This window comes from Anomaloglossus baeobatrachus, chromosome 7, assembly GCF_048569485.1.
Source record: "Anomaloglossus baeobatrachus isolate aAnoBae1 chromosome 7, aAnoBae1.hap1, whole genome shotgun sequence".
In the NCBI taxonomy this organism is placed as follows: domain Eukaryota; kingdom Metazoa; phylum Chordata; class Amphibia; order Anura; family Aromobatidae; genus Anomaloglossus; species Anomaloglossus baeobatrachus.
In genome coordinates, this window is record NC_134359.1 from 185,736,973 (window position 1) to 185,761,045 (window position 24,073).

General features: G+C 44.0%; 1 protein-coding gene and 1 long non-coding RNA gene across 2 annotated transcripts in view; one reads left to right on the forward strand and one right to left on the reverse strand.

Moving 5' to 3' along the window:
- The window catches only part of DNAH7 (dynein axonemal heavy chain 7), an 880,767-nt gene that overhangs the window by 755,844 nt on the left and 100,850 nt on the right, over positions 1–24,073 (forward strand). The window contains exons 56-58 of the mRNA XM_075317837.1: positions 6,443–6,643; positions 7,326–7,487; positions 23,613–23,798. Coding sequence (XP_075173952.1) covers positions 6,443–6,643; positions 7,326–7,487; positions 23,613–23,798 — 549 coding nt within the window. The remainder of the gene's footprint in view (positions 1–6,442; positions 6,644–7,325; positions 7,488–23,612; positions 23,799–24,073) is intronic.
- Positions 1–24,073, reverse strand: part of LOC142245259 (uncharacterized) — a 53,550-nt gene that overhangs the window by 23,362 nt on the left and 6,115 nt on the right. The window contains exon 3 of the long non-coding RNA XR_012724754.1: positions 7,242–7,416. This is a non-coding gene — a long non-coding RNA (uncharacterized LOC142245259). The remainder of the gene's footprint in view (positions 1–7,241; positions 7,417–24,073) is intronic.

A 24,073-nucleotide genomic window follows, 5' to 3' on the forward strand; every position in this document is an offset into this window, starting at 1 on the left:
CACCTTGACTGGTGATCTAATTTGGGGGGACCCTATGTTTGTTTTTTTTTTTAATTATTTATTTATAAATAATTAAAAAAAAAAACAGCTTGGGGAGCCCTCCAAATTGATCACCAGCCAAGGTGAAGCTGTCAGCTGTGGTTTGCAGGCTACAGCTGTCTGCTTTACCCTAGCTGGCTATCAAAACTAGGGGGGACCCCACGTCATTTATTTTAATTATTTTTTTTTCTTTTTGGGCTAAATACAAGGCTAGGCACCCTTTAGTGCCACATGAAAGGCACTAAAGGGCGCAAGCTTAGAATATGCAGGGGGGTGGGACGTTATATATGTTTGATATCTATCCATTCATCCATTGTAGCATTTTAGGCTATGTGCCCACAATCAGGGTTTGCAGCGTTTTGGGCGCAGAGTGTTTTCCCTGCGTCCATAACGCTGCGTTGTGCAGTAGAAGCACAGTGGAAGGATTTTTAGAAATCCCGTGCCCACTGTGCTTCTTTTCTCCGCAGCATAAACCGACCTGTGGCGCAGCTTCCCGAGCCTCAGCATGTCAATTTATGCTGCGGAGATGAGTGTGCTCTGCAGGTAGCATAGAACTAAAGTCCACAGCAGCCTAAACCCAAATCGTGGGCATGGGCAGCTGCGTTCTCCCGTGGACAACACTCACATCTCTGCAGGAAGGCTGACACTGTGTACTGGACGCCGTGTCGCTGGATCATGGCCACATAGCCTAAAAGTGAGAAATTTGTTGCTACAGCAACATTTTTGTGAAGTACCTGTGGATTCAAAATGCTTACTATACTCCTGAATAAAATCCTTGAGGGGTCCAGTTTCCAAAATGGAGTCACTTGTGGGGGGTTTCTAATGTATAGGTACCAAGGGGCCCTGCTAATGTGACATGGTGCGCGCAATTTATTTCAACTTTTCCAAAATTCAAATGGTGCTCCTTCCATTCCAAGCCCTCCCATATATCCAAGCAGGGTTTTTTGGCCACATATGGGGTATCCCTGCGCTCACAAGAAATTGGATAACAACCTGTGGGGTCCACGTTTTGTTGTTGCCTCTTGAAAAAGTGAGAAATGTGATGCTACAGAAACATTTTTGTGAAAAAAATGAAAATTTTCAATATGGCAACCTAAGCTTATCAAATTCTGTGAAGTATTCGTGGATTCAAAATGCTCAATATACACCTAGATAAAAGCCTTGAGGTGTCTTGATTCCAGAATGGGGTCACTTGTGGGGGGCCTCCACTGTTTAGGCACTTTAGGGGCTTTCCAAATGCGACATAGCGTCCACTAATTATTCCAGCCAAATGTTCAGTCAAATTGAACTCCTTCCCTTCCAAGACCTGCCGTGTGCCCAAACAGTTGATTTCCACCACATATAAGATATCACCAAACTCAGGAGAAATTGCAGAATACATTTCATGGTGATTTTTTTCCTGTTACCCTTGTGAAAAAGAAAGCTACCTGGTTGAAGTAACAATTTTGTAGTAAAATTTTATTTTTTTATTTTCATGGCTCAACGTTATAAACTTCTGTGAAGCACCTGGGGGTTCAGGGTACTCACCAAACATCTAGATAAATTCCTTGAGAGGCCTAGTTTCCAATATGGGGTCACTTGTGGTGGTTTTTTGCTGTTTACGTACCTTAGGGGTTCTCCAAATGCAACATGGTGCCCGCAATCTTTTTCAGCCAAATTTCCTTTCCAAAATTCAAATATTGCTCCTTTCGTTCCAAGCCCTCCCATTTGTCCAAACAAAGGTTTCAGACCACATGTGAGGTATCACCGCACTCATAAAAAAGTGGGTAACAAACATTTGGGTCAAATTTTTGGAATTACCTCTTGAAAAAGTGAGAGAATTGATGCTAAAGCAACATTTTTGAGAAAAAAATTACAATTTTCAATATGACAAAGTAACGTTATCAAAATCTGTGAAGTACCTGTGGGTCCAAAATGCTCAGTATACCCCTCGATAGAAGCCTTAAGGGGTCTAGTTTCCAAAATGGGGTCACTTGAGGGGGGTTCCTGCTGTTTAGGTACCTTAGGGGATCTGTAAAAGCAACATGGTGCCCGCAATCTGTTTCAGCCAACTTTGCTTTCCAAAATTCAAATATTGCTCCTTTTATTCCGAGCTCTCCCATTTACCCAAACAAAGGTTTCTGACCACATGTGTGGTATTGGTGTGCTCATAAGAAAGTGGGTAACAAAGTGTGAGGTCCAATTTTTGGTGTTACCTCTTGAAAAAGTAAGAAAATTAGTGCTAAAGTAACATTTTTAGGTAAAATGTTAATTTTTATTTTTTTTCATTCCACATTACTTTAGTTCCTGTGAAGCACCTGAAGGGTTAATAAACTTCTTGAATGTGGTTTTGAGTACCTTGAGGGGTGCAGGTTTTAGAATGGTGTTACTTTTGGGTATTTTCTGTCACCAAGGCCTCTCAAAGTCACATCAAATGGGATGTGGTCCCTAAAAAAATGGTTTTGTAAATTTTGTTGAAAAAATGGGAAATTGCTGATGAACTTTGAACCCTTCTAACTTCCTAACAAAAAAAAATTTTGTTTCAAAAATTGCGCTGATCTAAAGTAGACAAGTGGGAAATGTTATTTATTAACTATTTTGTGTGACATAACTCTCCGGTTTATGGGCATAAAAATTAAAAGTTTGAAACTTGCAAAATTTTTAATTTTTTTTGTCAAATTTCAGATTTTTTTACAAATAAAATAAAAAAATATCATCCTAAATTTACCTCTAACATGAAGCCCAATATGTCACGAAAAAACAATCTCAGAATCACCGGGATCCATTGAAGCGTTCCAGAGTTATAACCTTATAAAGTGACACTGGTCAAAATTGCAAAAAATGGCCTGGGCATTAAGTACAAAACTGGCTTCGTCCTTAAGGGGTTAATCTCTTTATTAATGACCTTGTGGATGGGATTGATAGTACAGTGTCAGTCTTTGCCGATGACACCAAACTATGTAGGATATTAAAAACTGACCTGGATAGTACAATATTACAAAAAGATCTGGATAAGATGTCAGAATGGGCAGATACTTGGCAAATGAGATTTAATGTTGATAAATGTAAAGTAATGCACCTAGGACGGAGTAATCCTATAGCTGCGTATACATTAAATGGAAGTAAACTCGGGACTACAGAACAGGAGAAGGACTTGGGTATTCTCATTACAAATAAGCTGAGCAGCAGCACTCAATGTCAAGCAGCAGCTGCTAAAGCAAACAAGATTTTAGGGTGTATAAAAAGAGAGATTAGATCCCGTGATCCCAATGTATTGTTACCCCTCTATAAATCACTTGTAAGGCCACATCTGGAATACGGGATCCAGTTTTGGGCTCCACATTTTAAAAAAGACATTCAGAAGTTAGAGTCAGTTCAAAGGCGGGCAACTAGACTATTACAAGGAATGGAAGTCCTCCCATATGATGACAGGTTGAAAAAGTTAGATATGTTTAGCTTAGAAAAAAGACGTCTCAGAAGAGATCTCATTTATATGTATAAATACATGTGTGGTCAATATAAAGGACTGGCACATGACTTATTTCTTCCAAAGACAGTACTAAGGACCAGGGGACACTCACTGCGAGTGGAAGAAAAGCGATTCCAACAGCTAAATAGGAAAGGGTTCTTTACAGTTAGAGCAGTCAGACTGTGGAATGCCCTACCACAAGAGGTAGTAATGGCAGATACTATAACAGCTTTTAAAAAAGGGCTGGATGATTTCCTCAGTACACAAAACATTGTTGGTTATAAATGACTTAGTGACTAAATGTAGAACTGGTGGATGAAGGTTGAACTAGATGGACCTAGGTCTTTTTTCAACCTAAGTAACTATGTAACTATGTAACATGTGTTTTTAAATAATGTTTTTATGGTAAAGAGTCTTTTTGAAAAATCCTTTTTAAATATCTTTTATTAGCTTTTATATTATTGTTGAAGGGTTGGTTGTGATACATTAAGGGTTAACATTTCAATTAATTTGGTGCTGACCAATGGAATTGCACCTGTCCTTTAAATAGTACTCTCCACATTCCGTTTTTTATATCCACCTGATGAAGATATTGTGTATATCGAAACGCGTTGTGGCTGATAGAAAACAGTAAATTCTAAAAAAATTAATCTAATAGTGTGGCCTCCTTAGCGCTCTATCAGACCGTGCTTCTATTCTTTCCTAGTTTCTGTCTGTCTCTCTCTCTGTCTCTGTCTCTCTCTCTATCTCTTTGTCTGTTTCTGTCTGTGTCTCTGTCTATCTGTCTCTCTGTGTCTCTGTCTGTCTCTGTCTGTCTCTTTGTCTGTCTCTGTCTGTGTATTTCCTTGTCTGCATCTTTCCTTGTCTGTCTCTTTCCCTGTCTGTCTGTTTCCGTGTCTGTCTGTTTCTGTGTCTGTCTCTGTCTGTCTCTTTATCTGTCTCTGTGTCTCTGTATCCTTCTAACCAAACACCAACTTAAAAAAACAGGGGTCGGGTTCGGAGTTCGAATGCATTACGTGCGAACTTAACTTGCACGAGCAACGCTGTGCTCAGGTACGCTTGGTGCTCAGCCCTGTGCAAGATACTTGCAGTGTTTGAACTTCTTACACTGGGGGTAACAACAGCGTGATCACATGTAGTTTGCAACCCCAAACAAAAATTTGAAAGTGCCAGCCCACCCTACCCTGGAAGTGATCTGCTTATGGCTGGCTGTATGTGGGAGGAGACTCAAACTGCCAATCAGTGTTTCCGAACCTTCTTGGTTAAGGTTCGGACACATGGAGGTTTGGTTTGTTTGCTGCCAGCGAACCGAACCTACAAAGGTTCGCTCATCTTTACCCGTAATCTAGCAGAAGCAGTTTGGATTCTCAGCTGTCAGAGACCGCCTCAAAGGAGAAGATATAACAAGTTTCTAACTGTTGCTTGTCTCTTTTTCCATATATATACCTTTCACTCAGTGCTACATAGTTAATAGAGCCACTGACCATGCTGCCACCACTATTAGACCATAAGATCTAATGATCACCAGGTGACGAGAAACATTGCAGAGCTGCTGAGTCCTAGCAGTCCCAGTTATACCCTCTGAGTGACTGATGGAACAGGGTTCTATTTTTTTCTGTAACTAGAACTTTAATGGATGCCCCTGATTCAGTGGAATAGTCAAAGTACATTTGTCAGCAGTGAAAGTGCAGCATAAAGAGGGAAAAGTTGTGGAATTATGGCAATCACAGATGCTACTGTGAGCAGGACATGCTACTATGGCCTGTCCCATCTCTGTACTTGTCTTACATCAACCACGTGTGGGGAATAATTGATCAGCAATTGCAAAGGGAGCTGCCAGCAGCAGATCTTGATGATCATGTCCATCTGCATTCAGCATGGAAGACTATTCATCAGACAACCATTAACACCATCATTGATAGTATTCTAAGGCATAGATTGAAATGTTTGAAAAAAAAAATTCTTTTTTTTTTCTTCATAATTTACATATCATTAACATGTATCAATCTTGTGGTTTTTCATAATTCCATGACGTTTGCTTCTTGGAGTTGCAATTTCAATATTAAGTGTAAAAAATAAGTCACTGATGTGCCTACAACATATATGTTGGGTCAACATAACATACTTTAGTGCAGCAGGAGTAAAGCGGGCATAACACGCAACGACATCGCTAACAAGATGTCGTTGGGGTCACGGAATTCGTGATGCACATCCGGCCTCGTTAGCGACGTCGTTGCGTGTGAAACGCAGGAACGACCTGTTAACGATCAAAATTACTTACCAAATCATTGATCGTTGTCCAGTCGTTCCTATCCCGATTATCGTTGCTGCTGCAGGACGCAGGTTGTTCGTCGTTCCTGCAGCAGCACACATCGCTATGTGTGACACCGCAGGAACGAGGAACATCACCGTACCTGCGGCCGCCCGCAATGAGGAAGGATGGAGGTGGGCGAGATGTTCGGCCCGCTCATCTCCGCCCCTCCACTTCTATTGGGCGGCCGCTTAGAGACGTCACTGTGACACTGAACTAACTGCTCCCTTAGAAAGGAGGCGGTTCGCCAGCCACAGCGACATCGCTAGGCAGGTAAGTGTGTGTGACTGTTCCTAGTGATGTTGTGCGCCACGGGCAGCAATTTGCCCGTGACGCACAACCGACGGGGGGCGGGTGCTTTCACCAGCGGCATCGCTAGCGATGTCGCTGTGTGTAAAGCACGCTTTAGTTGGAGACCAGGCTGCATGAAAACAGGACCAGATGGGAAACCAATTCACGAAAAAAAGTCAACTTAGCTTATTTTTCATATGGATAATTTATTTATTTTTTGTTCTATTGGTTAGGCAAACTGAAGTTGAGAAGAGAATAATTGTGTATAGTTTATAACCAGCATTAAATATTCATGACATGTTGAATTTAGATTGCAGTGCATGTTTATAGTTTAATGTTTTGTCATTTCACAGGAGCTGAATCCTGAGACTACGCATCCAGATTTTCGCCTCTGGCTTACAAGTTATCCATCACCAAATTTCCCTGTCTCAGTACTGCAGAATGGAGTGAAGATGACAAATGAGGCACCCAAAGGCTTGCGCTCCAATATTATCCGCTCATACCTGATGGATCCCATCTCTGATCCTGAGTTTTTCAGTAGTTGCAAAAAGCTTGTTAGTAATATTTATTAGATTTGTAGCAATTGGCCAACAGCTGTATTAGTTTATTTACTATGTATCCTATTTATACACATACATTGTAGCTATAATAAATGACACGCCGCTTCCTGTAAATGCATGCACTTTAGATCAGCTAGTTACATTAATTAAAGAGAAACTCAGGTGAACAATGAAAAGATTCATATGATCATAATCTATTAGTCTTTAAGACCAATGAAGAATTATTTTGCTAAATATGTTCACACCACAGAAAGCAGATGATATGTTATATGGTGTTACAAAGTGTGAAAATCAGACATATGTGTATTGAACAGTCTGTTAATATTTATATACATTCCATATACATTTTTTAAATGGAAATGTAAAAAATAAATATAGGCAAATTTATTACGGCTAACTTCACACGTCATGACCGGTGAGCAGCAGCACTGCAGCCAAATCCATATCAACACACGGATCGGAGCAGTTTTACAATTCATTGTAGCCGAAAAGCTGCTTGATTGTTAATAGCCATGGTTATGAAGTTACAGTAATTGTCTTTTACCATGCAGCCATTCACTTACAAACATTCTTCATACTATTCACACATTACCTTTTGATACAAAGAATAGTCCTTTATTATGCAATATCAAGTAAGCTTCCTTCTAATTTTGTGGTTTTCTTTTTTTTTTCTTAGCCGGAGTTCAAGAAACTGCTTTTCGGATTGTGTTTCTTTCATGCTCTTGTTCAAGAAAGAAGAAAATTTGGCCCACTGGGATGGAATATTCCTTATGAATTTAACGAGACAGATATGAGAATTAGCGTTCAACAGTTACATATGTTTCTAAATCAGTATGATGTAAGGACAAGAAAGTGATTGTTGTGTCTCCACATTTCTGTACTGTTGTAATGTCATGTGTGGACACTGAAAGTTAGAAGGGGTACTAGAACACTTTATCCTTCACTAGAATATAACGACCTGGCCCACTGCCACAACGTTTAATGTATCATGGTGTTTTGGTTCATTATGCCCGAAAACAGTGATATTCTGTTTGTATATGAACAGAAAATTGCGACAAGTGCATTAAAACATAACTTTTACTTAGTATGCCAATAAAATAAAAACCACAACCTCTAAAAACCAAGAGATGAAATCACCGTGTAGCAAATCTGTTCCATTTAACCCAAGTAGAGAAAAGGTGGAGGCTTCTGCTGTATCAGTTATTCTCCACCTGTACAGTAACATTCAGTCCCAAATTCCCAAAATGTAGTGTTCACATTAGGGGCTTTACTAGGGTCCTAACAGATCAAGCCCCAAAGTATATGTATTCCCATATGACGTCCCCACCAATTAAAAGAAGATCTATACATATGTAGTATGTTTGCAGTATACTACTGTTGCTAATACTAAAACACACTATGCAAAGATCAGTATTATCAAAATTCCTACTATACAAGGGCAAAATAATACCACTTCACAAATCCCAATACTTCAAAAATTATATTACTATAATTACTCTTCCACCAATTAATGCTACAAAGACTGTGTGCCAGATAGAGGGGCCCCTAAAAATAATCGCGTCCCATAGAAAGTAGTGAAGCCACCACTGTGCTAACTAGCAAGTAATCATGCCTGATATTCTCTTTTGAAAGTTGTAATATCCCAAGTGCCCCTTTCAAGCAACAAATGCCCTTGAGTATCCTCTTTAAGTAACAATTCCCAATCTGCACAGACCCTGGTATATAAAAAAAAGTCTTCATTTTCTCTGACGCCTCATTGGGGGACACAGGACCATGGGTGTTATGCTGCCTATCCATAGGATGACACTAAGTAGATGCAAAAGCATAGCTCCTCCTCTGCAGTATACACCCCCTGGCTGGGCCAGGCAAGCTCAGTTTTAGCTTAGTGTCTGTAGGAGGCACTTCCTTTCAAGGTTTGTTATTTTTTGAGGGCGTCGGTTTCCTTTTGGGACCGATCTCCCACTACCATCAACGGGCGGGAACGTGAAGTGTTGCCTACACGTACCCCCTCCTGCGACGCTGGATCCTGGCCTGGACGACGGGTTCCACAGACACCGATTTTCCAATGCCCAGGGTAGAGGGGTACCCTGTGCCCCTATAGCCCAATTCCTCAGCCCCTCTCTGCAGGCTCTGAGTTGAAGATGGCACCAATTCCTCAGCCTCTCTCTGCAGGCTCTGAGTTGAATATGACACCGACACAGTAAGCTGACTCTGCTTTTTTCACTGCCTGGAAAGCAGTGTTTTAAGGTGAGCTCCCCCCTGACTGGTTTCCCAGACAAAGGGAGAAAAGACGCTGCAGAGAAGGCTCCCAGGACATTTACAGTATTTATTATGTGCAAGGAGCAAGGATCCTGCACACACAGTGTTAACTTTCTCTAGCTTGCTGGCTGGAGGAGGGGGAAGTTCTGCTGTTTGCAGAAAGTCTTGCAGATAATTTCCCGGTGGCAGGGGGGAGGGCCCAGGGCTCAGGGACTCACGCTGTTTATTATCTGCTCTGTTTATTTGCTCTAGCAGAAAAGTCGGCTGATAACCTCCGGTGACAAGCTGTGTGCTGACTGTAGGGAGACGGAGGAAAACTCAGAAGCTCCCTTCCCGCCGTTTTTTTTTTTTACTACCCACAGTAGGGGGGGGCACACTGACTCATCTTCCCGCTCTTTTAGTGCTAAGCCCCGCCCCCCACGGCCGTGATAAGCCCCGCCCCCCCAGGAAAGCGTGGGAAGATCTTCAGAGAGCTTAATCCTTCCTGAGGACAGGGCCATCGGCTAATTCTGGTGAGGTGCTTGCTTCAATTGTAGCTCTGCTGAGCATTGCTTCCCTCCTGGCATACTCCTATTAGGAACATGCAGTTGGAATGCATTAGGAACATGCATTGCTAAGGGCAATAAGAGTACTAAGGCCCACATAGTCTGTTATTCAGCCTGCACTGCCTGCCACGCTGAGCTACCACGTAAACACACCTCTTCTCTCTGTGAGACCTGTGCCCCTATAACTCGCCAAGACCCCCCTGCCACCACCGCCGCAACCGGCAACCCAGAGCCTAGAGCCCCCAGCCCACCGGAATGGGCACAGTTTCTGTCCCAATCCATGGAAAAACTGTCACAGAACCTGGTTCTGGCTATGCAATGTCATCCTCCACACCCTTCTGGGTCCCTGGACGGAACGCAGCCTGAGGATACCCCTATGGAGGATCCTTCTGAGGTAATCCGGGCACATGCTTCACCAGTTGCAGGGATCAGGAAAAGAGCACACGGCCGGGTGTCTCCAGCGGGCTCTCCCTCGGGAGCACACAGGGCAGGCTCTCCCACATGCTCCACGGCTTCTGATGAGCTGGAGGAGGGAGAATGCTGTTTGTACCAGGAGGATTCCTTGGTTTCATCACCCCCAGATGATCAAACTGCAATAGACTCCCTTATAGCAGCAATCAACCAAACTCTGCATGTGGAGGATCCCCCATCCACTACCACTGACCATGCGGTCTCCTTTAAGAGGACAAGGAAACCCCAAAAGGTTTTCGCTGATCACCCAGAGTTTCAGGATATCCTCACTCGGTAACCGAAAACTCATGGAGTCCCGGTACCCTTTTGCCTCACCTGCCCCTAAGGGCTGGGCCGATCCGCCCTCGGTCGACCCCCCGGTCTCCCGCCTTACCACAAAGATGCTCCTGTCTTTACCCGATGGTTCTTCCATCAAGGACCCGACAGACAGACAGGTGGAGCACCTCGCCCGCTCTGCTTTTGAGGCTGCGGGTTCCTCCCTCTTGCTCTCCTTTGCCTCTGTGTGGGTCGCAAAGGCGATCTTGGTCTGGGCAGAATCCCTTAACACTTCGCTTGAGGAATCCCAGTTCACTCATACCTTCACAGAGGTAACAGCTCAAATTGCCGCTGCGGCGGAGTACCTCATCCAGGCCTCCATGGACGCTGCTACCTGCGCAGCGTTTGCCGCCTCAAATACCATAGCCATCCGTAGAGCTCTCTGGCTCCGACAATGGCGAGCGGACTCTGCCTCCAAGAAGTCTCTCACGGGCCTTCCCTTTTTTCCAGACCGATTGTTTGTCGAACGTCTGGACAAGCTCATTTCTGATGCCACGGGAGGAAAGAGTACCTCCCCCAGCTGAAGTCCAGGACGTCCTTCACCAGACGTCCACAGTCCTCGTTCCGCTCCTTTCGGAACTCATTTGGTTGGTTGACATCCCGTGCTGTCCCCGCCACCAGCCGCGGACTAAGCAGGGACCAACCTTCGCAGCTCTCCCCGAAACCCACTTCGTCATGGCAGCCTAGACCGAAACAGTCCAGGACTAGGGAGACTCGGCCACGACGTTTTCCCCCCTCATGACTCATTCGGCACCCCGGAAAACACACTCATTGTAGGAGGTCGACTGCGGCTCTTTCAACACATCTGGGCTGCCGCCTGAGACGACAAATGGGTGCGAGACCTTGTGTCTTCCGGTTACCACATAGAATTTCGGACCCGACCACCGAGTCGGTTCTTTCTCTCAAACCCCCCAAAGACTTGAAAATGACGCAAAGCTTTTTTCTCAGCAATCCACTCGCTCCAAACAGCACGAGTGATAATACCTGTCCCAGACGACGAGAAGTTCGGGGGTTTTTATTCCAACCTCTTTGTGGTCCCCAAAAAGGATGGGTCAGTTCGACCCATCCTGGACCTCAAACACCTAAACAAACATGTGCACATACGGAGATTCAGAATGGAGTCCCTAAGGTCCATTATTGCATCCATGGTCGAAGGGGAATTCCTCGCCTCCATAGACATCAAGGACACGTACCTGCACATACCCATCGCCCCAGATCACCAAAAGTTCCTCCGCTTCGCAATTAAGGACTCCCACTTTCAATTCGTATGAATGAACGTCCTTCGCGCCAGGGGAGTAGTCGTTCTCCCTTACTTGGACAACCTCCTCATCAAGGCCCCCTCCTTCCGCGACTGCTCAACCAGCGTACAGATCACTGTGGACACCCTATCCCGCTTAGGGTGGCTAGTGAATCTGGACAAATCATCCCCGATCCCATCACAATCCATCACCTTCCTGGGCATGTCCCTGGACACCCATCGGTGCTTGGTCCTTCTCCCTCAGGACAAGGCGTTCGCTCTTCAACGAGCGGTACGCTGCCTTCTACGTCCTCCGTCTCGCTCCATTCCATTCAGCATGAAAGTGCTCGGCAGGATGGTGGTGGCAATGGAAGCAGTACCCTTTGCTCAACTGCACCTCTGCCCACTGCAGCTAGCCCTTCTAGCGGCCTGGGACAAGAGCCCCTTCTTCCTGAACAGACATCTTCACCTGACGCCTTCAGTCAGGTACGCACTCCGCTGGTGGCTTCGGTCCTCATCCCTATCGAAGGGGAGATCTTTTCTCCCAGTGAACTGGCTGGTCGTGACCACGGACGCCAGCCTCCTAGGCTGGAGAGCAGTGTACCGGCACCACACTGCTCAAGGACGTTGGACGCCCCAGGAGTCTTTCCTTCCCATCAACATCCAGGAACTCCGCGCGATCTTCCTCGCGCTCAGAGCATTCTGCCCTCTGCTAGCGGGTCGTCAGATTCGAGTCCAATCGGACAATGCGACAGCTGTAGCCTATATCAATTGGCAGGGGGGCACCCTCAGCAAAGTGGCTTATCTCGAGGCCCACAAGATCCTCAGCTGGGCCGAATCGACGGGATCAGTGATATCAGCGGTACACATACTGGGGGTAGAGAACTGGGCAGCAGACTTTCTGAGTCGCCAAGGCCTGGCTGTCGGAGAATGGTCTGTCCACCCAGATGTGTTTCTACACATCTGCACTCGCTGGGGCACACCAGACGTGGACCTAATGGCCTCAAGGTTGAATGCAAAGTTACCTGCGTTCATAGCCAGGTCACGCGACCCGCAGTCCATCGGCGCGGATGCTCTAGTCTGCTCCTGGCTCCACTTCCGCCTGCCTTACATATTTCCACCTCTACCCCTGCTGCCGCGGGTAATCAGGAAGATCAAGGCAGAGGGAGTCCCGTTGATACTGATAGCACCGGACTGGTACGCCGAATTAGTACAAATGCTCACAGACGCACCGTGGCGCCTTCCAGACATCCCAGACTTGCTGACCCAAGGGCCCATTTCCCATCAGAACTCCAGAGCCCTGAAGCTGACGGCATGGCCATTGAGACCTGGGTATTAACAAGAGCGGGATTCTCCCCCGCGGTTATTGCCACCATGATCAGCGGCCGAAAGTCTGCTTCATCCCGCATTTACCACCATACTGGGAAAATCTTCCTTTCATGGTGCAGGGAAACTAACGTCCAGCCTATGCCTCTGACCATCCCCAGAATTCTTGACTTTCTACAGTCTGGCTTGCAAGCGGGGTTGGCTCTCAGTTCCCTTAAAGGGTCACAGCGCACTCAATCTTCTACCAATGCCGCCTGGCTCAAAAAACGCAAGTCAAGACCTTCCTCCAGGGCGTTTCCCATCTAGTTCCCCCGTACAAACGGCCGCTGGAACCATGGGACCTCAACCTCGTTCTGGACGGTCTCCAGAGGTCTCCCTTTGAACCCCTCAAGGAATCCTCCCTTGCTCTTCTGTCCTAGAAGGTAACATTCTTAGTGGCAATTACGTCCATCGATCCAGGAAGTCTACCGCTTGCAACTCAAGCCCATTCCTAGTGGGCTGCGGGCTCATTCCACGCGAGCAGTTGGAGTTTCGTGGGCCATTCGGCATCAGGCTTCAGTGGAACAGGTGTGTAAGGCTGCGACCTGGTCTAGCCTACATACGTTTTCAAAGCATTACAGAGTCCATACCCAGGTTTCAACTGAGGCAAATCTGGGTAGGAAAATTCTGCAAACGGCAGTAGAGCCCCTCTCTCAGTAGGCGCTCCAGGCTGTCTGGGACTGGTTCCTAGTCCTTGGGTTGTGTTGTCTTCTTTAATGTTTCCCACCCATGGACTGCTTTAGGACGTCCCATGGTCCTGTGTCCCCCAATGAGGCGTCAGAGAAAAACGGATTTTTGTGTACTCACCGTAAAATCGTTTTCTCTTAGCCATCATTGGGGGACACAGCACCCACCCTGTTGCCCTGTTGGGCCTTGGTTCTCTCAGTACCTTATTTGGTTATGACTCTTTTTTTTCTCATGTTCCTCTGTTGAGGTAAGTTTTTACTGTTTTTTTCTCCTACTGCTTGTGTACTAAAACTGAGCTTGCCTGGCCCGGCCAGGGGGTGTATACTGCAGAGGAGGAGCTATGCTTTTGCATCTACTTAGTGTCCTCCTATGGATAGGCAGCATAACACCCATGGTCCTGTGTCCCCCAATGATGGCTAAGAGAAAACGATTTTACGGTGAGTACACAAAAATCCGTTTTTAGTCAGTATGAAAGCTAATGGCAGCGATTTATGTTGGAACATGTTTAGTAAAAAATATATACATTCAATCATAAGTCTATTGCAACATAGCAAAATTTAAATTAGACTTTGGATAAAATTATGCAGCTTTGGATAAATGCAGACCATTGGACTTTATGTGTGGCCAATAGTGATGGGCAAACCCGCGCACTGAGCCCGGAACACGGACTTCTTAGGGACGTCCGTATTGCTGTTCGTGTTTGGCCAAATATTAAAAAAAGGAAGCAAAATGGGGATTAAAATAGGACAATTATACTTACCAAGTATCCATGCTGCTGCACACTGCTTCTGGGTCCGCTCATTAAATATCATGAATATTCACTGCTTCCCCCACCCACCCTCTGTGACAGCATCTGTGATTGGTTGCCCACACAGTAGCTGTAGGGTTCCTCAAAGTGGAGTGTAAAAATAAATAAATAATTATATAAATAAACCTCGTCCATTAAAGCAGACAGGTGGAGGCTGCAATAAATAATTTAAAAAACCGGCATGTGGTCTCCCCCAATTTTGATACCCAGCCAAGATAAAGCAGACAGCTTGAGGCTGGTATTCTCAGGCTGGGAAGGCCCATAGTTATTTGGCCCTCCCCAGCCTAAAAATAGCAGCACACAGCTGCCCCAGAATTGATGCATGCATTGGATGCGAGCATCCTGGTGCTTTACCCAGCTCATGCCATGGAGCAGTGGCATGCCAACATGCTATTCACTGCCCACTGCCAGTGTCATCACTATTAAGGAAGTGTGTACTTGTCCGTTGCTACAGCCTCACACGCCAGGCAGTGTGCATGATCAGAAGTCCCCGCCACTTCTGATCATGAGCAGTAGACCTTTCTGAAGCTGGGATGCGTACACCCGGATTCATAGTGCGCATGATCAAAAATGCGGTGACCTGAGCGTTCGCAGTGCCCAGCATGCAAGGCTCTAGCAATGGATGGCTACGAGCGTCACCACTGGTGATGACACTGGCAGTGGTCGTTGCTTCCTGCGGACGTGCTACCATGCTAAGGGGACAGAATGAGCACAGGAACTAACACCCTTGTGACTAGTTCCTGCGCTCATTAGCATATCATATAGGATCTTTAGAAAAACTTTTATACTTTCACATAGCCTGGGACAGTTATGCAGGGATTAGCAATATGCACCCAGAACTGCTTGTGGGTCTGGGTGCATATTGCACCAGACATATTCCCTCTAAATTGTCACCAATAATCTGTACACATTAATTTGAAAAACAAATTGAAATCTTTTTGAGTGGAAAAAGAAACATAAACAACTAAAATAATGTGGTTAAATATGCACACTCTTACGCTATGTGCGCACGCTGCATTTTTTGCCGCATTTTTGCGCGTTTTTTGGGTGCAGTTTATGTCTATGTTAAGTCTATGAGATTTCAGTTTTGCTGTCCGTACGTTGCAGTTTTTTTTGTCTGCGTCTTTGTGGTGCCAACAAAGATGCAGCATGTCAATTCTTTTGGCGTTTTTCATTGCGTTTTTCACCCATTGAATTTGAAAAACGCAAGTTGTTATTTTATATGCGTTTTGTTGTGTTTTTCTGACTAGACTCCGGGTCAGCGGGAATTGATCGCTGGTATTTGGCCAGATACTGCTCCTCATATAAAGTCTATGGGGACCAGAATCAGGTGCAAAAGGTTAGGAGCAAGCGCTTCATACTCACCGATCACCAGTGATCTCCGGCACACTATATATACCCCAAAAAAACGAAGACCAAAGGAATGCTATACTCTCATTTCCTTTTATTGGTTCAAAAAATAGTTCAGTAAATAGTGCTGTACAATGTCATGTCCGTCACACATGACGTTTAGGCCTGTTGGCCTTTGTCAAATCAGACTAAAGAATGAAGCACCAGGTATAATTTATAGTAGAAATATATTGGTGTGTAACCAGATGGATACAACAGGTGATGAAGCAAAATGGGAATGATAAATGTTCAATGTGAATATCTGGGGTACTATGAATGGAAACCTGAGAAGATGGTATAACCAACAGGTTGTTATCATGTATCAACACTGGATGTAAAGGTAAGGGATCTGTCATAGAGATAAAAATCCCACTAATACGGACCACTCTGTAGTTTTCTGATACAGTCATAGATCATTTATAAGGCATATACTGGAATGCAGTGTAGCAGCAAAATAACTGTTTCAGGACAGATACCCAATCAATAGTAATAAACCTCCATTGATATACCAAAGGGGGACCTGGAGCTGAAGAAACCGCCAATAAAGGGTTAATGATCAAGTTTGTCTGGTGAGTGGGTGAGAATGTGCCCTGTGCACATATATGTTTCTACTATAAATTATACCTGGTGCTTCATTCTTTAGTCCGATTTGAAAAGGACAACAGGCCGAAACATCGTGTGTGACGGACATGACATTGTACAGCAAAATTTACTGAACTATTTTTTCAACAAATAAAAAGAAATGACAGTATAGCATTCCTTTTGTATTTTTTTTTTAGGTATATATAGTGTGTAGCAGTTCACTCTTTTTGCAATGTTGCTGTTTTTTTCTCCTGAGCACCTAATCGGTGACACAGGGTCTTCTCTATTTTTCTGGCTATCGCACTGCTGCCACAACAGCTTTTTCATCTTCCAGAGCCAGACGTTCATTAGTCTCATAACATATTCACATTTTCCCTGCTCACCAGTGGCTGTGATTGGTTGCAGGCAGACCCGCCCCCACGCTGAGCGACAGCTGTCTGACTACAGCTAATCACAGAAGCCGGTGGGTGGGTCTATATCACACAGTAAATTAAATAAATAAATAATTAAAAAAAAAACAACGTGCAGTCCCCCCCAATTTTGGTAACCAGCCAAGATAAAGTCTCACAGCTGGAGGCTGGTAGTATTCTCAGACTGGGAAGACCCCGTTATTGGAAGCTTCCCCCAGCCTAAAAATATCAGACAGCAGCCGCCTGGAATTGCCACATCCATTAGATGCGACAGTGATGGGACTTTTCCCGACTCATCCCGATTGCCCTGGTGCGGTGGCAATCAGGGTAAAAAGGAGTTAATGGCAGCAGCCCATAGCTGCCACTAAGTCCTAGCTTAGTGATGGCAGGCGTCTATGAGACACCCCCTCATCACTAAGCTGTAAGTGAAAGTAAATAAACACAATCACCCAAAAAATCCTTTATTTGAAATAAAACACAAAAAAGCCCCCTCTTTCACCAATTTATTAATCCCTAAAACACCCCTCCGTAATCCACACGAGGTCCCACAACGCATCCAACTCTGCTACATCTGACGATCACAGTGAGCGGCCATAGAACATGACTGCTCGCTGTGAGGGTCAGCCCGCAAGTGAAGTGAGTCGCTCGGGATCAGCGGTGACTTCAGCTGTCACCACACATCACCTGACTAAAGTCACTGCTGATCTCTCGCTCACTTCAGTCGAGGCCGGATTTGCGGTAACAGGTGGAGGACTCCAGCTATCACCGCACATTACCTGACTGGAGTCTTCCACCTGTTACCGTAAATCTGTCCGTGGGTGAATTGATCCGCACAAGATCAGCGGTGACTTCAGTCAGGTGATGTGCGGTGACAGCTGAAGTCCTCCACTTGTGATCGCATATCAGGCCATGGCAGAAGTGAGCCGCGAGATCAGCAGTGATGTCATTCATGTGACTTGCGGTGTCACCGCACATCACCTGAGTGACATCAGCGCTAATCCCACAGCTTACTTCAGTACAGGCCTGACAGGTGGAGGACTCCTGCGTTTTTTTAGGCCAAAAACGCTGTTATTTGTACTCGCCACAAAGATAAAAACGCTGCATCTTTGTGGTCACCACAAGATAAAAACACTGCATCTTTGTGGTCAAAAAAAGATGCAGCCTGCGCATATAGCCTTAAAGGGAACCTCTTACCAGATACCTTTTGAAAATCTCCCACACTGTATCCAAAATCTAGTAAATCTAGTCCAATGGCTATTCTTGCTGTGGTGTTTGTCCCTCCTCACTGTGGTGATAGCGTCCTCTTGTTATGAAATGACAAAGTCTCTGCGCATTCTCTAGATTGTGCCAGCCGACGTGGATGATGTCTTCTGCATCATTCACATACCCAGGCAAAATCTTGCACCTGCGCAGAGAGCTCGCTGTTTCGTGCATGCACACTTATGTATTAGGCTCTGCCCACAGTAGGTCAGAGGAAAGTGTTGTCTCTGCTAGACTGTCCGAATTTACATACAGCAATGGAGATTTTCAAAAGGTATTTGGAGGATGTACAGGGGATATGTATGGAATACAGCACAGGCACTGCTGGTTAATACATGAAAAATTTGCTGACAGGCTCACTTTAAATACTTTATGGAAGTACCGTATTTTTCATTTTATAAGATGCACCCCCAATTCAGGCCTCTGCCACACTCACGTGAATTTCACGCACGTGCCGAGAGACACGTATTTTCCCTGCGTGTTGCGTGCAGGTAAGTACGTGTCTCTGGTACGTGCGTGACACGTGTGTTCTACGTGTGCTATCCGCGATAGCACACGTAGAATCGGTAATTATTATACTCACCTGGTCCTTCCTGCTGTCCGCGCTGCTGTCCGTGGTGCTGATCCTCGGTCTGCAGCCCTCCCGTCTCCCCGCTGCTGCTGCTGCCAGGCAGTGAAGTGAATATTCAATGAGAATAATGAGCGGCGGTCGGCAGCAAGAGGCAGCAGCGGCAGAGACAGGAGGGCTGGAGAAGGTGAGTTAATGTTTGTTTTTTTTTTCACTGACATGTGTGTTTTCTCCGGCGCGTGTCACACGGGACCGCATCCACACTACACCCGTGTGGTACGGGTGCGGGCCGTGTGACACCCGTGCTGCCGAAGAAAACACTGACATGTCAGCGCTTTGAAAATCGCACACACGTACAAACGCACACGGACACACGTTCCGTGTGGTTTTACGTGTGTGTGCCTGCTACAATAGGGTAGCATTGGTTAAAGTGTCTCCGTGCCGCCGGTACGTGTAAAAAATGACAAACACGTGCCGGAGGCACGGATGTGTGGCGCAGGCCTCAGAGATAGAGATAAAAAAAGTAAAGGAAAAAAAAAAGGGGGTCCATCTTATACTCTGGTGGTGTTTTACCGGAGAGGGGCAGCAGCGATGGTGGAACGAGGTCACAGAAGGCAGGGGCTGGAACAGGGTGATGCTGCAGGTGCTGTGGTGGGGTCTGTGCTAGCAGTAGCGGGGATGTGTTGGCAGTGGTGGGGACTGTGCTGGCAGCATTGGGGCTGTGGTGGCAATAGTGGGGGCTGTGATGGCAGCGTTGGGGGCTGTGCTGGCTGCATGGAGCAAGGCAGTGCGGTGAGTGTCACAGATGGTCTGTCGATGGTGCAGGCTTTAAAACAACGGTGCCTGGAGTCAGCGTGTGCGCAAATGGAGCTCTTGCCTCAGTGACAAGATGAGAGCTTGCCATTATTTAAAGCCAGAGCATCTGGGACACCTGCCCCGCTGTGCTGCACTGCCCTGCTCCTCCACATATCTCTTTGCACAGCAAGCCAGTGGCCCACACAGGCAGACAGTCGCTCACACAGACAGACAGACGCTCACACAGAGAGACAGCCGCTTGTACAGACAGCCAGCCAGCGGCACAGACAGCCGCCCGCATAGACAGCCACCTGTACAGACAGCCCCTACCGCGGCTCGCATGGCAGCCAGCACAGCACCCATTCTCTACCTTTTGGTAAGCTACATTTGGATTTTAAGATGCACCCCTCATTTTCCTCCCAAAGTTTTGGGAGGAAAAGTGCGTCTTATAATCTGAAAAATACGGTACGCTTTGAATTTATGACAGCATTTAGTCTTTTTGTGTTGGAGTCTATCAGCATGGCACATCTGAAATTGGCAATCTTTGCCCATTACGGTATTCCTTAAAGGAGAGCTACAAATCTGTCATATTGTGAGGGCATCTCCTATGTACAGCGCTCTCTTTAGGTCAACCCACAGATTTTTATTTGAACTCAGGTCTGGGTTCTGGCTGAACCATTCCAAAACTATGATACTCTTTTGGTGAAGCCATTCTTTTATTGATTTGGAGATATGCATATGATCTTTGTTGTGCTGGAAAGATTAATTCTTCTTTATCGCCAGCTTAATTACCAAATTATGTCACACGTGGGGATATCACAAAGTGTCCGATGGTATCAATATACTATCACATCCCCCATGTAGTATATGGAAATGGCTATAAATATGAGTCAATTATCCCTATAAACCAAAAAAATAGCCAATACAAAAAGTAATAAACTGTAAAATAGAAATTTTATTGATAAATTATTAAAAGCAAGGTAAAAAATAATAATAAAATGGTGCAAGACGCATCACAGAACAGCACAGCAAAGGACACATAGCGAAATATCTCAAAACATTTTTTCATTAATATGAGTCACAAAAATATGTATCACAAGATTATTATTGTAAACTCCAACAGATACAATGTATCAAAAATTTGGGAAATATGTAATATATAAAAGGAGTACAACCGACATAAATAGCAATGATTACAAAATATGAGATATAGCAAAAAATAAATAACAATATACATTCATGATATCTACACCCATTTAGCAAAAAATAAATAAATAAATAATTTGCATAAGTTAAAAAAAAATTATAATACATGCACCAGAGACAAGATTGCATAGGTTATATAATAAATATGTCATTGAAATATAAAATATTATGTAGGAAAAATAGTCCCACAGGACTAATTAAAGTGCAAGGCTGGGGTGCAGAGATTAAGGTGCATTTATAAACTGATGTCAAAAAATGACAAAAAAGCTATGGGATGCTACCAGAGCATAATGAGCAGGCAAAACATTATAGTGTATGGGAACAGCGTATGTATATTTGAGAGAGGGTTTACCTGAGGTAAACTGCCTACTGCCGTGTCGATGCCAGACCCAACACATGTTTCGGCGCGTGGCCTTCGTCAGGGCCGAAACACGTGTTGGGTCTGGTGTTGGCACGGCAGTGGGACATGACCTTAGGTAAACCCTCTCTCTAATATACATACATTGTTCCCATACATTATTATGTTTTGTTATAATTTATCTCCAGCTTGAAGGTTTTGTTGCAGAAATGACTGCTTTTGGAACTGTTCCCTCCATCTTGGCTAATGACCTAGTTCCAGTAACTGTAAAACAGGCGAAGAGCATAATGCTTTCTTCACCATGCTTCACTGTGGATATGGAGTTCTTCTGCTTATCAGCAGTGTTGGCTTTGTGCCAAATATAACTTTTGGAATTATGGCCAAAAAGTTTTACCTTGATTTCATTAGACCATTCATTAGACCAAAACATTTTTCCAACATGTTTTTCGCAGACTTGCTATAGGTTTTGACAAAACATTGCTGGGCTTGGATGTTTTGCTTGCAAGGCCAGAGACATGAATAAATGGGATTGTTGTTGTACACATACAGTACTTGCCAGAAATTGCTGCAACTCATTTAACGTTGCTGTAGGCCTCTTGGCAGCCTCCTGAACTAATTTTTATCTTGTCTTTTTATCTTTATATAAGGGACATTCAGTTGTGGGTAATGTCATTGTTGTGCCAAATTCAAGCCACTTCATGATTACTGTCTTCTGTTCCATAATATATATAATTCCTTGGAAAAAATTAAATCTGTACTCTTTTCCTGACTGATAACTTTCCACAGTGAAAACCCTTTGCTGTGTTGTAAGCTGTTTATGAACCATGGCTTTTGCTGTAAAATGCAAATACAAATATATCAGGAAAATCCTACTAGAACAGCTAAACTTTAGATGGCATTAATCAGAATCAGTGTAAATGATGGCAGCTGTGTACTGACTACTATTTACCATGAGTTTAAATGTGATTGTCAAATTCTGAACACAACCACATCCCCGAGTGTTCACACTCATGCAACCACATTGTTTCAACTTGGTTATTTTAATTTCCTCTAAAAATTATTTCAATTAGTTTCTCAATGGATTTGCACAGATTATTGGTGACATTAAAGGTGGAAAAAGTTGGAAAATGATTCTTTTTGGTTTGATTTTTTCATATGATAAATTCTGACATTTGAAAAGGGGTGTGTAGGTATTTTCTGTTCATAAGTAGTTTTGTTCCTAGTTGCCATTTTAGTGCAGCTTAATTTGTTGTCCAAATTGTGATAAATACTGACTTTGCTGTGAGGCCCCATGAGCTCTAGATACTCCACATATCTGAGGTTGTCAGAAGGTTTGCAATTTCACAAGTATGCAAAATTTGGGTTTATGAAAATCGTTTCAAAGGTAATGACTGATTCTTATGCCCCGGTTTTGTTTTTATTTTTAAAACACATATTTTTAACCATTAGGTATGGATTTTGCACAAAACGTCTTAAATTATGTACTGTACAAGCAAGGTGAACAAAAAAAACGTATACAATATTATATAAAAAATATATCGAACAATCGTTCTGCAACCTTCTCCTTTTCTCTACAAAGCTTCTCTTGATGCCTTTTCTCTAATTGAAGGACTGTGGATCTTCTCTGTGAAACATCCAGCAATAGTCCCCCATGATGTTCATGTTCTATCTACCTTGGCATCATCATTCCATCTCCTTGAAATGCTGATGAAATATTTCTCTTAGCTCTTCTCTAACAGCACCAGTAAAAAATGTAACTTCAAATCAGCAGACCAAAGGCATTGAAACGTTTCAGTGTGTTCTCCACAATGGTCTTAAATTTTGAATCTTAGTTGTTACCTAGAAATTTCTTCACAACGTCTTTAGAAGAATCCCATGCCCATTTCTCAACAGCTTTAATTTTTGTTTTGAACATGTTGTCCTTCATGAGTTTCCGAATATGCAGATCCACAAAAATGCTTTCCTTAAGTTTATAAGTTTAGTTTTACTTAGGACAGTCCCTGAAACTTGGTACACAGGAAATTAAAAGTCTCTCCTTCTTTCGGTAGAGCTTTCACAAACTGCTTCATCAGTCCAAGCTTAATGTGGAGCAATGGCAAGAGGACTTTAGTGGGATCAACTAAAGTTTTGGCAAATATGTTCTTGAGTCCAGGTTGCAAAGATGTTTTCACTGGCAAACTTTTTTGGTTCCACTGATTAGTCCATTCACACAAAAAGCATGGGTAATTAGTATATCCTCCTTGCTGCCCTAGGAGAGAGAATTTTCATATCACCACATATTGACCATCCTTGAGCCTCGTATTTAAGTTTCCTCAGAATATATTGTCACAGCTTTCCTTCAAGTGCACTGAATGCCCTACAGGAACTGAAGCACACTTGCTGCCATTGTGCAGCCGCAAAGCTTTCAGACTTTTTTGGGTGACTTTTTTTAGCTTGCCTTGCAACCAATGTAAAATGTTCAGGAACATTTTACAGCCCAGGAACATCACTGCAATACACTAGAGCACCATCTTGAGAAAAGTGTGGAATGAATTCCTTTTGGAAGCCTATGGAGTGAGTGTGAAAAATCTGTACGTAATGGAATTTTTTCAATATTTTTACTGAGTTTAGTCATTTAAAGCATAGAATAATCGCCTCTTTTCAAACATTTTTACCCTTCCAGACCTGTGTTATTACTATTGCTATAACGGATGTTCATGTTGTTACAGGAGGTACCATACGATGCCCTAAAATATATGACAGGAGAATGTAATTATGGAGGAAGAGTGACTGATGACTGGGACCGTCGGACGCTTCGTAGCATTCTGAATAAATTCTATAACCCAGAAATAACTAAAAATGAAAATTACAAATTTGACTCAAGCAGCTTTTACTATGCACCTTCAGATGGAGATGTGAGCATAATATTTCATGATGCTTCAACACATGATGCTTATAACACAATATAGTTGACATTTTATTTTTCACCTAACTGTATAATAAGTAATTTCATGATATAATTGTATAGAGCATTACTTTAATACAACCTTTTGCTAAATTTCTTAATTAGGCTGCTTTCACACTACGTTTTTTTAACATGCGTTTAGAACGTTTTTTTTGCAGCAAAAGTGGATCCAGTGCAAATGCGTTTTAATTTCAATGCATTTGCAATGGACCCGCGTCAACATGC